Here is a 14,651-nt window from a genome sequence, read left to right on the forward strand (position 1 = left end):
AATTCCAGGTCAGACTGGGTATCACAAAAAAAAAAAAAATTTGTTTTGTTTTAGTACTGAAATGTATCTCAGTGGTCAAACACTTGCCTAGCGTATGGCCTTTGAATCCTAGTCCCAGCATAGCCCCCTAGAATAATAATTAAATAGTAGCTAGGTATGTTGTCGCAAACTTGTAATCCCAGTATTTGGGAGACTGGGGCAAGAGGACAGTAAATTCCAAGTCATACAGTGAGTTCTTTGCCAGTCTGGACTACATAGTAAGATCTTGTCACACATACACACACAAAAAAAACCTTTATTCTATGGTCCTTTTTCATCACTCATCATTCTTGGAGAGGATTTTTGTTTTGTGTTTGCTTTCAATTTTCTTCCCTAGAGAATGACAGAGAGGTTAACGGCCATCACGTGGCCATCACGTGGCCAATCACCACACTTTTCAGCCATAACATCTTGTAACTGTAATTTCAGTCCAATTTGCTACCTAACTGACAAACTGGCCAAAGTACCAAGAAAGCAGACAAGATAACATTGAATTTCTTCTTTTACTAAGTTAGAACATTGTGTTATACAAATGGGTATTAAAAGAAAATTAATCTCCAGGTGACATATTGAAACAACTTAAAAAGAACTAAAATAGTCAGTTCTAACTGTTCCCAGTATTCAGTAAATCTCAGTTGGAAGGAAGAAGGAAAACTGAATTCCCTGTTTTCTTGACAGTTAAAGATGAGTTGCTAGACACCTAAATTCCATGAAAAGACAGCCCTCTCCTTCCACTTACTCTTCTGTCACTCTGAAGTCACGATGGGGAGCAAAGCAAGCCAGCCAGAACTGGATTATAAACATGCTTTATTGTAAGTAGATAATGAACACCAAGAATTATAAAGCAAATGGAATTTCAAACAGGTCAAAAGAGACCAAAAAAAAGTTAAGATATCCCTGTAGAATAGTGCAAGATAAAGGGCCTCTCTCAGATTGTTAGCAATAAGAGACAAGTATTCACAACAGAATAACCAACACAGTTCTGCATCAAACCTACTTCCAGCCAGGTAACCAAGTTCTATGTTAATCACACTCCCATGTCATCTCTGTCATGTGAAGCAATGGGATTTTCCTTTTTTTAAAATTTATGTTTATTTTATGTATGAGTGTTTTGCCTGCATGTAATTAAGTGTACCTGCAATGCCTGAAGTAGCCAGAAGAGGGTTCTGGATCCTCTGGAACTGGAGTTACAGATGGTTGTTAGCCACTATGTGGGTGCTGGAAACTGAATCCAGATCCTCTGTAAGAGCAGCCAGTGCTCTTAACCACTGAGCCATCTCTCCAGCCCCAAATTTGGGGAATATTAAAAGGAGCTGGAAACAATGACCTGGCTGAGCCCTTGGAGTGGCTGGTGGCATCCACGCAGATTAGTCTTTACTGGGGGACACTAGTCTCCTTCATAGTTTTCATTATCCAGTCAAGGTAGTTCCTCACCTTTGTGTAGATCCCATAGGTCCCACACTTTTTCCCCCAGGACACCAGGCCAGCTACATAGAATTTAGGGTTCTTTTCATTGGGGACCTGCAGAGCAAAAGCCCCACCACTGTCCCCCTGACAGCTATCAACACCCTTCTCCCCAGCACAGATCATGTTGTCAGAGAAAACATGGGCCTCAGCCCTAGCTCTAGGATTATCCTCTCTCACCTGCTGGCACTTTTCTAAAGTAGTTACCGGTAACTTTGCCCCTCGGAGTTGGGCAACAAAATTTCTCCTCTCTGTTTGGCCCCACCCTGAGATCAGTCCCAGGTCACCCACTGAGGGGTTGTATGCTGAGGATGTGCCGGGCAGGCAGATAGGGGAAGCGTTCGGTCCCATTTTCACAGGGTCTTTCAGTTGCACCAGTGCAATGTCATTGTCAAAATTGGTTCGTGTGCTTGGGTCATCCACGTGTTTCCAGTCTGGATGAATAATCACACGTTCAGTGGTGAGCTTCTGAGCATTTTCTAGAGCTCCCATTTTTGCAGAGGTAGACCCAACATACATAGATGGGTCAGAGATTCCGTCCACGACGTGGGCAGCCGTCAACACCCAGTATTCATCAATAAGAGCTCCACCAGCCCTTGGGCTCTGAAAGAAGACTTGCCAGGGGAAACTTTGAATCTTTGCAGGGTATCCTCCAAATATCCTCTGTGGTATTTTAAAGGGTTCAGTGGGGACTCCGCAGACTAGAAAGGATTAAGAACAAGGTGAGGAGGGGCAAGAAAAGATGCTGGCATTCTGAAAACTCAGTCATTTAAATATTTTACCCAGTGGATGGCAGACTTCTCCAGCATGATGTAATCTATACTATTTGGTCAACCACCACCATATCTGGCTTATCCTAGCCTTACCTAAACATCTCCGTTTGCCAGTGTCTCTGGAAACAGAGGATACTGTGAGCAGGCTCATAGTAGAGATTAACTCAACAGGGGTATATGTGGATTACTGAGTACAGATAAGATAGTGTTTTACACTGTCTACAGCTTGAGGCACACTTCATGCCCAGGTTCAGCATATGAAACCAGGGACCCAACTGGGAACCGGTGTTGGGAAACTTTTACCTCACATAGATTGTAGAGATACTTTCCACTTTCTACCTTCTACTGATGCAACCCTTACTGTGAGAGAGAAAGAGAGAGAGAGAGAGAGAGGGAGAGGGAGAGGGAGAGGGAGAGGGAGGAAGTACAGGAAGTACAGGAAGTTGTCAGAAAAGAGAGAGAGAAGAGAGCACTGTATAGCCCAGATTTGCCTCCAGCTCACAATCCTTCTACCTCAGCATCCACAGTGCTAGGATTACAGTATGCACCTCTGTGCCTGGCTCTTCTGCATTTCCTTAATGACTAATGAGACACCAACTGTTAATGCTGGCTGACTATTCTATTTCCTTCATGTCAGCCTTGATGTGGTTTAGAGGACTCCCACAGCTCAGAATTACCACCACTTCACTGTGCTGACCCTGGAAAGCCAGGACTAGGTCTTTTTCTGAGAGAGTTACAGCTACTTTCAAAAGTGACACCTACTCCTTTCATGTGTGGCTATGATCTCCACCTACACCACAACCCTGATTACCTGGAACACATTTGGGCAGCTCAGTGCCCAGTACCTCATTCACCCAGCTCCCATTAGCAGCACAGCGATATTCCCCTGCAAAAACACAAGGAACACAGGTCACATCCACCACTTCTCTCTCCATTCCCCTCTTTCATGCACAGCCTCGGCTCGTCTGGGATTTGAACAGGGAACTAGATCAAATCATCTGAAAAAGAAACTTGAGCCAGGCATGGTGGCACTGGCTTGTAATCCCAGCACTTAGGAGGTAAAACCAAGAGAGAGGATCAGGAGTTCAAAGCCAGCCTCAGCCACATAGCAAATTCAAGGCCAGCCTGAACTACATGAAACCCTGTCACAAAATCAACAGAGCCAGGTATGGTGGCTGTGCATGCCTTTAGTCCCAACACTAGAGAGGCAGAAGCAAGCTGATCTCTGCAAGTTTGAGGCCAGCCTGGCCTACATAGCGGGTTCCAGACAGGCCAGCCAAGGCTGTATAGTGAAACTCTGTCTCAAAAAAACCAAAAACAAAACAAAACAAAGGGAAGGAAGGAGAGAGAAAGAGATGGGGTGTGGAGGGGGACCAACCAACTCAACTCCCTTGAATGATCCTTTAGAACATAGCCTGCCCAACATGACAACTGTGTCCTTAGATTAAGCCAAAGAATAACAATATTTGTGCCATCTCTCTTACTTCTCTACAAATTCTCCAACACAGAAAGATTGTGCTGTTCACCCTCCAACTCCTTCACAGCCCTCCCCTTCCTCTTCTCTAGGAAAAGAAACCTACCACCTTCTTCATGTTCCATGTAGTAATATGGTTCTTCACAAGTGTAGTGAATGACGGAACCAAATAAACTGTTTCCTGAATCTTCGACTTTACCGTTCTCGATGAGCTCTGGAGCACCACAGTCCACAGCTACAAGAGGAAGGGAAGAAACGGATGGTCAGGGCAGCCACACCCTCCCAGGAACAGTCACGGGTCCATTCCGTCCTTGCACATATCCGTAAGCACACCCATGAGGCCACTTTCCATGTCAGCCTCTTTATAGCATCTTCTCCAACTGGCATCACTCAGCTCTCCAGCCCTCTGAGACCTGCCAATACACCTGTCCCTTGAAAGATACCAGGAGGAACCTAGTCTCTCACTGGTTGGCAAAGGCTTCTGTGAGAGCCAGGAATATGCTCCCTTAAAGCTTTTAATTACCTATCCCATAACCCCTTTCTTTAAAAGAAACACGTTAGTCTAATTGGCCTGGGACTAGATGAGGGATAGGCCATCTTCCATGACTGGCTTTCCTTCAAAAACCCAACCCACAGGCCTAAGAGAAAACCATACATTTGAATTTTGATGTATTAATTATTCAGTTCCCTTTGGAAGGAAAAAAGAGAGTTCCACTTTGAAGAGACATACGTTGACATTCCAGTTTAGAATTAGTCCATTTTCCATTGCTTTGGCAAATCGAATAGAAAGATGTGGAGCCAACACTTCCCTGGAGAATAAGAGACATCACAATTAATTTATAAAAACATATGGAAAATCAAATCCCCAAATGGAATTGACCTCTGGCCTTGGATCAATGAGGAACCCTTATCAAAAAGAGGTTGGAACATCTTAGAAAAATGACCCAAAGCAACCAGGAGTTGGGACTGAAAGGTAGCTTTGCCCCAGCTCCCCTTCCACAGGAAGACAGGCAGAAAGGCCAAGCCAGCCAAGGAGCTCCAGGACTCACAAGACAGACTGAAGACTCTGAGCTGTTCTTTCTATGGCAAAGGTGTCAGTATCTTTAATATATTTTATTTAAATATTTTGCTATTTTTATTTTATGTGTATGAGTGTATTGCCTGCATGTATGTGAGTACACCCGTGTTGTGCCATGCCACGGAGGTCAGAAGAGGGCTTTGGATTCCCCTGGAACTGGAGTTAAGGACAGTTCATAGCTGCCATGTGGGTGCTGGGAATCAAACCCAGGTCCTGTGCAAGAGCAGTCAGTGCTCTTAACTGCTGAGCCAGTTCATAGCCCATGTGGGTGCTGGGAATCAAACCCAGGTCCTGTGCAAGAGCAGTCAGTGCTCTTAATTGCTGAGCCATCTCTCCAGCCCCAATGTTAATATCTTGATCAAGCAGGGACAGTCTCACCCAATCTGAAGCTGGAAACCAAGGAAAAGCCTGAATAATACTTTACCTCCACAACTTCGAACCCTTCCACGCAGGTTATTTTCACCACATCTTTAAACACATATTTTGCCTTTTCAGGTTCCCAAACAGAATTGGCAGTGACTTTTTTGGGACAAGGGATTGCTTGGAGAGGACAGAAAATGGGACAAAAATAAAAAGTTACTAAATAGTTGGAAACTGCATTATTTACATAATTCTCACATGGGTTGTTTTGTTTGTTTGTTTGTTTGTTTTTGAGAAAGGGTGAAAGGATCTCCCTGCATAGCCTTGGCTAGACTGGAGCTTGCTGTAACTACGGCAACACTCCTGCTTCTGCCACCCCTTGTGCTTGGATTATAGCTGCATAATACCATGTCTAACCATTATCTATCTGACTCGTGTGTGTGTGTGTGTGTGTGTGTGTGTGTGTGTGTCTGTGTCTGTGTCTGTGTCTGTGTGTATCCATGCAGAGGCCAGAGCAGGACACTGAGTGCTTGCTCCACTTTCTCCCTTGAAATAGGTATATCACTGCACCTAGAACTTGCCATTTTTTGCCTAGGTTGGCTTGACCACCAAGCCCCAACTATCCTCCTGGCTCTGCCCACCTACTCTCAAACACTGGGGATACATGTGTGCATGAGCATGCTTATATTTTTATGTGGGTGCTTAGGATGCAAACTCAGATCCTTGTGTTTGCACGGCTAATGCTCTTACCCACTAAACTATCTCTTGAGCCCCATTCTCACACTTTCTAAAATCACTTCATTGTCCTCAATTTCAGCTTCTAATATTCCAATATAACAGATGTTTAAAATAACATGGTACCACTAACACCCCAAGTTATCTGCATTTTCAGATCTAGTTGAAAGATTATAGATGTTGTAGAGGCCCTAGCAACTATAGACAAAATTAGATCTTTCTGAGGAGCTAAAGTATCTTGGGACATTCACAAATAGCAATCTCCCTATTTTGATTTTACCTTAACCAAGGACTTTGCCATCACTGACCAAACAGGCACTTCTAGGCTACTTACGATCTCCATGGTAACGGAGCTTCCAGCCTTTTCCTTGCCCTGTTAGGTCAGTTTGAAAAACAATATCAAGAGTATTACTCTTGGTTTCAATACTTAGTGGCCCAGGGAATCCATTACCACAGTAAGGACCAAATTGTTGATTTCTTGCAGCAAACTGAAAAGAAATAAGATAATAAAATCAGGAGAGAAAAATCTAAAGGAAAGAATTAAATGGAAAGTATGAATATAAGGGAAATAATAGATGTATACAATAAGAAACAGGCAAAAAAAGAAAAAGAATCAGCAGGAAGAAAGATATTTTTTATTTCAAGAGCTGGGCCTGATGGCACAGGCTTGTAATCTCAGCTACTTGGGAGGCAGAGGCAAGAGGATCACAAGTTCAAGACCAGTTTGGGCAATTTAGTGAGAATCTGTACCAAAATAAAAGGTTATAAGGGGCTGTGAATGTAGTTCAGTAGGAGAGCACTTGTCTCGCATGCATAAGGTCAAAGGTTCAATCCCCAGGACTGGGAGGGAGGGAAAGAGGGAGAGAGGAAAGGAAGGAGGGAGGGAGGAAGGAAAATAAATGAAAAGAAAGAAGAAGAAATCTCTTACTAGGTAGATAGCTCACATCTGTAATCCCAGCTCTCAAGGGGCTGAGGCAGGAGGATTTTTTTCTTTTGTTTTGTTTTGTTTTTTTTCTGTTTTTGGAGACAAGGTCTCCCTGTCGCCCAAATTGGCCTTGAACTGGTTTTGTAGAGTAGTTGGCCTTAAACTCACAGAGACCCACCTGCCTCTGCCTCCGAATGATGGAAGCCACCACTCTGAGCAAAGCAGAAGGATTTTTGAAAATGTGAGGCCAGCCTGGGCTACAGAACAAAACCCTGCTTCGTGGGAGGAAAATAAAAAGGAGGGGAAGGAGGAGAAGGAGGGGAAGGAAGAAGAGATAATCTAACAGGGAAGGGGAAGTAGAGTGCTTGCCAAACATGCTCAAGGCCCTGGATTGGTACCCACAATCAAAGAGGAGGGTGGAGAAGGAGCAGTCTGGGTAATCTAAATGAGTTGGGGTGGGAGCCAAATTAATCACGCACAACTAAACTGTCACGGCAGTTCCCTTCTGAGTCAGCTGGTTCCACATCAAAATCTTCTCTCCGCACAGTCACCACCACTTGGAACCCCTCCTCCAGCAGAATCTGGTATTCACACCTTGAGTTCTCCGGGTAGGGGTTGGGATAATTGGGACTTGTGATCTCCCCAATCAGATTGGTGAATACATCCCCACTGCAATTGACTAAGGGAGGAGCAAAAGAGAGAAAGAATGAGTCAAATATAGAGACAAAGAAGTTCCTGCCCTCTTCTAGTCCTTTAGTCATAAGCTAAGAGTCCTCTATTCAGAGTAACAGACCCAGGATGTGTTTCCTGAGTGAAGCCCCAGAGAAGCAGTGTCACCCCAGTGCTTACCAAGAGAGCTAGCCAAGGTCTGGGCAGCTTCCAATGCTTTGCTTCCACCGGAACTTTCGTGGTTGTGAACAGCCCCAAGTAGTCTTGGCACAGCTATCTAGCCTCTATTTTCCAATTAACTAATTTTACCCTGAAGCCTTACATTGGGGTTTGGATCTTAAATATCTGCCAAAGTTAAACATTCTAAAGGCCTGGGTCACTAGCCCATTGGGAGATGATAGACTCTTTGGGAGGTGGGACCTAGTGGGAGAAAGTTAGGACATTGGGGGTGTGGCCTTGAAGAGGATATCGGGACCCTTGCCCTCTCCTCTCTCACTCTTTGCTTCCCAGCTACCATGAGGTCAGCAGCTTTGCCCTAAGGCATGGTTCCCCTCCATGATGCTCTGCCTCACCACAGTAGACAGAACAATGGATCAAACTGGCCAGGGATTGAAATCTCTGGAACCATGAGCCAAAATAAACATTGCTTCCTTTTTATCTCACCTATCATGTCACAGCAATGGAAAGCAATGTTTCTATCATCTCCCTTTCCTGTGGCTCCCCTTCGATTTGTGGATAACTAAGGCCAGGTATCAGTTGAAGGGGAAGCCTAATCGAAATTGGAAGGATAAACTAAGCACTTTCTGAGCCCTCAATTCATTCCAAAGCCAGGGAACATGCATCCTTCTTGATACCAAGCTCACCTCCACAATTCCTCATATCATCATGGAGAAAGTATTCTGGGGGACAGGAGCAGAAATAACCACCAATGAAGTTGTTGCAGAAGTGGCTGCAAGGGACATCTGTAAAATCTGTGCACTCGTCTACATCTACAAAAAGTAGAGAGAAGTTGATGTCAAGCACAAAGACCTGGAAGAAAAAATGAAGTTAAGCCCAAACTAGGAAAAACAGAAAAGGACTCCCAAAGCCAGGTATGGCAGCTTGAGTACACTCAGTACTCAGTTGGCTAAAGCAGAAAGAGGGACACGAGTTCAAGACCAGCTTGGGCCGTGGTATGAAACTTGTCTCATAAAAGAAAGCACAAGAAAGAAGAGAGAGAGGGAGAGATAAGGAGGGGGGAGAGGGAGAGAGAAGGAGAGAGAAAGAGAGAGGGGGAGAGAGAGAGGCACAGAGAGAGAGAGATTCTCCAAGGCTCAGAGAACATCACAGAACAGGGGACAGAAAGAATGTAAGAGCCAGAGGAAGGAGTGAAGTATGTGGAACGCTGTCTTCTGGGCACAGCCTTTTCACTCTTGAACTCACAGCAGCTATGATTACTTGCACAAAATTGAACCTGTCAACATCATGTCATGTAATAAGAAGGGACTCACAAGGCCCTACCCTTCCCTGAGGATCTCTAGGCAATTAATTAGTTACTAGGGAAGGGAAAATTTTCTTCGGTGCTATAGTCACTGGTAAGATGCCCATGTTTTGTAAATAACATCTAACCTAATAAGTAACCCCCTAGTGAAATTCATTGAGTCATCTTGTTTCGTTGGTTTGTTTTACTTTGACTGATCGATCAACTGATTGACTGTTTTGAGACAGGGTCTCACTATGCCGCACTGACTGGCCTAGAATTCACTATATAGACCACCAGGCTAGCCTCAAACCCTCAGAGATCTGCTGCCCCTGCCTCCCAAGTTCTACGATTAAACGTGTGGGCCACTAGGCAAGCACTTTACCACTGATCTGCATCCCCAGCCTTCTTTGGGTCATCGAAAGAAAAAAACATAAAAGCAGAAGAGGAACTATTTGAGGAATCAGTGAGAGGCAGAAGGGATAAGAGAGAGTAATTGGGGAAAATGTAATCAAAATACATTATATTCAAGTACGAAAATATCATAATGAAACCCATTATTATATATAACTAATACATATTAATTAAAAACATTAAAAAATCTTTAAAAACAATCAAGAAACCTCATTTCAGGATAGTATTCCTCTAAATTACTTTCCTGAATCATGATTCCAGGGCTGTGCCTGCCATTGTACAAAAGACCCCTTGACTTTTCTTGCCTACAAAACATTTTATTGGAAGTTGGAGAAGGTGACACATGCTGTAATTCCAGTACTCAAGAGACCGAAGCAGTAAAATCGGGAGTTTAGGCCAGCATGGGCTACATAGCAAGACCCTGTCTAAAAACACTAAAATAAAATTCCAAGCCACAGATAACACTCAAAGTAAACATGATGCTGATGTCTTCTGCGGGGAGGTATTGTTACGTTTGCCACTTTATATGATGTTGCTCTGCCTATAAAAGCTGGACAATGTCTGTATTTTATGAATAGTTCTAACTTCATTTTAACTGATAGATGTAGAAAGATCCAGAATTTGAAGGTTCAAATGAGTCAGAGAAGTGTATACTCATTCTTACATAAGTCTTGGCAAGTTATGAAAGTTGCTAGCTTTCACTTTCTTTTTCCCAGAACTGAGGAGTACTTCTGAGCCTTGAAGATGCTAGACACTCTACCACTGAGTTCTACCCCTAATCTTTTTCTATAAAGAGTCCAATGTAGTCCTAGCTGACACTGAACTCCTGATCCTCCTGACTCCACCTCCTGGGAGCTGAGACTGCAGGTATGTGCCACCATGCCAGAATTCCCAGCCCTCTTTTTTTTTTTTTTTTTTTCTGGTCTTTTTGAGACAGGGTCTCCCTGTAGCCCCAGCTGTCCTGGAGCTCACTATGTAGACCAGGCTGACCTTGAACTCACAGAGATCTGCCTGCCTCTGCCTCCCAAGTGCTGGGATTAAAGGCATGAGCCACCATGTCCGGCTTTTTTTTAATATTTTATGTGTATGAGTGTTTGCCTACATGTATGTAAGTGCACCAGTGGATGTAGGAGGTATAATACCAGAGAAGGCCAGAAGATGTCAGGTCCCTGGAAATGGAGCTACAGATGGCATGCTGGGAACAAACCAGGTCCTCTGGAAGAGCAGCCAGTCTCTTAACCACTAAGCCACCCCTCCAGCCGCTCTGTTGTTTTGTTTTGTTTGCTTGCTTGCTTGTTTGCTTGTTGTGGGTTGTTTTGTTTTATTTTTTGAAACAGGGTCTCACTATGTAGCCCTGGCTGGCCTGGAACTCATAGAGCTCCACCTGCCTCTGCCTCTCGGGTGCTAGGGTTAAAAGCATGCATCACCACACCCGGCTTTTTTCTTAAATTATTATTTATTAGTGTGTGTGTGTGTGTGTGTGTGTGTGTGTGTTTGTGTGTGTGTGTGTTGTGTGTGTGTGTGTGTGTGTATGAAGGTTATAGGGCATCTTTGTGGACCTGGTTCACTCCTTCTATCTTTAGATGGGTTCTGGAGATCAGAACTCAGATCAGTCTTGAGTTCTTGAGTGGCAAGTGTCCTCACTAGCTGAGCCATCACAGTGGCCCTTTTTACTTTTAATTTGGAGACAGGGTCTTACTAAGTTGCCCAGGCTGGCCTTGAACTTGTAATTTTTCTGCCTCTGTCTCCTAAGTATATTGGATTACAGGCCTACATCACCAGGACCAGATTCTTATCTTTCTATGGAGATGATAATACCTACCTTGAAGGGTTGAGGTGAAGATTACATTAATATAAGTAAAATTTCTAACACAGTACCCAATGTATAGTGGTTCTCAATAAATTACTGTTTATTAACTGTCATTATCATCACCACTAACATGATCATGTGTTTGGGTTTCACAAAGGCAATTCATAGAAAGACCTAGAGAATGTCAATACTTTCAAAAGTTACAAACAGACCTGGATAAGGTAGCACACACCTGTAGTTTGGTATAGGAGGTTGAAGCAGGAGGCTGGAGAGTTTGAGGTGGTTAGCCCATAGTGAAACCAAGTCTCAAAAAATGTTATAAATAGAATCTTTATCTACTGCTTTTTTTTTTTTTTTTTTTTGGTCTTTTTGAGACAGGGTCTCCCTGTAGCCCAGCTGTCCTGTATTCCCTGTAGCGGCCATGCTGGCCTGCAATTCCCAGAGACCCGCCTGCCTCTGCCTCCCGAGTGCTGGGATTAAAGGTGTGTGCCACCACGCCCGGCTATCTACTGCATGTTTTTCCTGCTTCTAATCTTTTAGTTGGATCAGCAAATCATATACAGAGTGTAAGTCTTACCTATGGCTGTATAATATGCAGCAAAGCCGGTAAACCGTTCTTCATTGGAGAAGTCTGACTTAAAGATCACTTGGAGTTTATTGTTTGGGATTTGGAACTCTTCTACAATGGGGGAGTTGGGTCTCTTGCTGGTCCTCTGTCCACAGAGTTTCCCTTCTACGATGCCTCCTGATATTATCTAAGAGAGTCAAAAGTCACTAGGAAAGGATGATATTTTGGTTTGGAGGTGAGAGTGAGGTGAGCCATACCACCACCCCACAGGACCACTAGACTCTACACTGCCTCCCTCTTATTCCTCCACTCAGCTCTACCCTTCCTTGTGTTCTTGTAATATACCTGCACTGAGTCATAGTCACAGTTCTCTGACAGTTCTATGTCCAGGTGGGTGAAGTAGAGATGAATCCCAAAGCCTTCTGGAACTTCTATGTCCCAAGTTTTCTCTAGCTCATTGGGATATATTTGAGGATAGTTAGGGGACAGGATCTCCCCATACATGGTAGGCTCGGCAGAAGATGATGCCAAAAGTGAAAACAGGAAAACGCACCTGTGGGAAGAAAAGCACAGTGAGGTGGGGAACCCACATACCAGTGGCTTCATGCAGAATTCCAGCATTTTCTCAGGGAGAAGGAAAAGGAAACAAGTCATGGAAAAGATTCAGGTTGAAAGTGTTGAAATAAGAAAACGGGCTTCAGATCCAAGAGGGTTTTTTTGGGTTTTTTGTTTTGTTATTTTATTTTATTTTATTTTATTTTTTTTTAGAGACAGGGTCTCCCTGTAGCTCCAGCTGGCCTGGAACGCTCTATGTAGATGGGATGGGGGCTGACCTTGAACTCACAAAGATCCACCTGCCTGTGCCTCCCAAGTGCTGGGATTAAAGGCATGCACCACCACACCCAGCTCCAAGTCCTGTCTTAAGAGGATGCCAGCCTGGGCTACATAGCAATATGAGGGGAGGGGAAGGAAAGGAGAGGACACTTCATGCACATCTCTATAGATCCATGATCACTTACCACATCTCTGATGATTTGCCCATGTCTCTGGTCCTGGCTTTCTGGACCTCTGAACCTTGGCGCTAAAGGGTGGCAGGCCTGGCTGTCTTTATCTAAGAAATACAGGCCCCTGGTGTGGTGGTGAGGGGCCACCTGGGGGTTCAGTTGTCACCTTTGTAAGAATACCACAGAGATAGGGTCATATCAGTAACCACCATCACATGATCCTGGCCTCTCACGCCCTCCCGGTGCAACTTCATTTTTTTCTTGACTGGAACTAAATCTTACCCATTGCTTCTCTGAGCCTTCTACCAATTTTTCAGCAAATGAATGCGTTTCTCCCAGTTTTCTTTCCTTTCTACTCCTGGGACAACCTCCGGTTCCCTTTGTCAGCCCTTCTCCTGCTCTCACAGAACAGTATCTCCATTTTCCCCCGGGTTTCAGGAGGCTGCCCATCTTGACCATCCACCTGGGACATTCCCCTCCTCTTTCTAACTGTCCCCTTATGAAAGGCCAGAGCTCTTTGCCATGTTAATTGCAAGTGTTTCTGTGGATGCCCAGGTGGCCACTGATAGAGGACCGGGGGTGGGAAGAGACCTTGAGAGAAGTCTAAGAAGAGGGAACGTAGTGTTTGGACTATAGCAAGGGGCAGCTGAAGGGAAAAAGAAGTGAGGAAAATAAATGTCCAACGTTAATCTTCCAGGGTTTGTTTATTTGCTTTGTCCTTTACTAAAGAGGCAAGATATTGTCCCACAATTCTGGGAACAATCTTCCCCAAATTATTATCCCTGAAAACCATGGTGCATGGTAAGATGCTGCAGGGATGGGTGGGACCAATCTATAAGGAATCATTTGTCTCTGTTCTGCCTTGTTTTAACTCAGCTCCTTCCAATCCTCCATCTTTTCCCCAAATCTTTTTTTCCACAAGATTCTGTCTTTCCTATTTCCTCTATCAAAACTTTGCTCTTTCTTTTCAGGTTTGCTTTTAAGGTTTTTACCTTCAGAAGCTGGTGGAAGCAAGTGGGTCAGTCTCCTCTCTCCGGCTAGTGATCATGCTGAGGCAACCTTGGGGTTCCCGATAGGGGTGGCCTCTGCAGGAAACGCAGATCAACCTCCCTGTTCTGTCTGCTCATAAGATTCCCTACCCGAGTGTGCATATCTGAAATTCCCTGATCCAAACAGAGGGGGCTGGGAGACCATGGCATGGGAAGGGGTAACTGAGCCTTGATCTTGGAGCTCCCTCTACTTTTAAAATGAGAACTGCATCCGGCCTCCCTGCCCTAGTCCTCTATCCAGATCTCCAACTGGAGAACAGAAGAATGGGGAATTTCAAGATTGCCTAATTCTTTCTTTCAGCCAAAGGGTGTGTTTCAGAGTTTTCAGGGAAGTCAGGTGATTTATAGAAAAGGGAGGACGATCAATTGGAGGGGGAAACCAAACTCAAAAGTTCAACCCTCTAGCTGTGTGAGTCACAAATTAAGGGAGAGTCCTTAGAATTAAGGAATCATCTTTTTGTCCAAAGTGCATGGGCTTGTAGAGGGATGGCTCAGGGCTTAAGAGTGGTTGCTGCTCTTGTAGAGGACCTGAGTTTGCTTCGCAGAACCCATATTGGGTAGCTTACAACTGCCTGTAACTCCAGCTCCAAGGGATCTGACACCCTCTTCTGGCCTCTCCCTGTATACCTGCATGTATGTGTCATACATACATACAGACACACACAGATAAATTAAATTTTTATAATTAAATTCTTTTAAAATGAAGTGCAACCAGGAGTGGTTAGATGGTTTAGTGGGTAAAGGTGCTTGCCTCCAAGCCTGACAAACTGAATTGACATTTCTCAGGACCTACACAGTAGAAGGATAGAACCAACTCCTGCAAGTTGTCC

The 14,651-nt window shown here is 44.3% G+C and overlaps 1 protein-coding gene across 1 annotated transcript; it reads right to left on the reverse strand.

Moving 5' to 3' along the window:
* Positions 1 to 829: 829 nt before the first annotated feature.
* C1s (complement C1s) lies at positions 830 to 13,929 on the reverse strand. Its single transcript, XM_008825354.3, has 12 exons — positions 13,765 to 13,929; positions 12,788 to 12,938; positions 12,114 to 12,321; positions 11,778 to 11,955; positions 8,381 to 8,506; positions 7,328 to 7,527; positions 6,258 to 6,411; positions 5,253 to 5,368; positions 4,481 to 4,559; positions 3,857 to 3,985; positions 3,088 to 3,162; positions 830 to 2,204 (listed from the first exon to the last, which is right to left on the reverse strand). Exons 2-12 carry the CDS (start codon positions 12,808 to 12,810, stop codon positions 1,414 to 1,416), a joined length of 2,079 nt encoding a protein of 692 aa, XP_008823576.1. The 5' UTR covers positions 12,811 to 12,938; positions 13,765 to 13,929; the 3' UTR covers positions 830 to 1,413.
* Between the last annotated feature and the right edge of the window lie 722 nt (positions 13,930 to 14,651).

Source organism: Nannospalax galili, unplaced genomic scaffold, assembly GCF_000622305.1.
Source record: "Nannospalax galili isolate Female #2095 unplaced genomic scaffold, S.galili_v1.0 scaffold589, whole genome shotgun sequence".
Classification (NCBI taxonomy): Eukaryota; Metazoa; Chordata; class Mammalia; order Rodentia; family Spalacidae; genus Nannospalax; species Nannospalax galili.

What these genes read in the sequence shown, in the direction of transcription:
- C1s (XM_008825354.3), bottom strand. Translation starts at nt 12,810, where the DNA reads ATGGGCAAATCATCAGAGATGTG. An exon ending in GTGACTATGACTCAGTGCAG is followed by an intron (nt 11,956 to 12,113) that starts GTATATTACAAG and finishes TGACTCTCTTAG; the next exon opens with ATAATATCAGGAGGCATCGT. An exon ending in ACTGCCGTGACAGTTTAGTT is followed by an intron (nt 6,412 to 7,327) that starts GTGCGTGATTAA and finishes ATTTCTTTTCAG; the next exon opens with TTTGCTGCAAGAAATCAACA.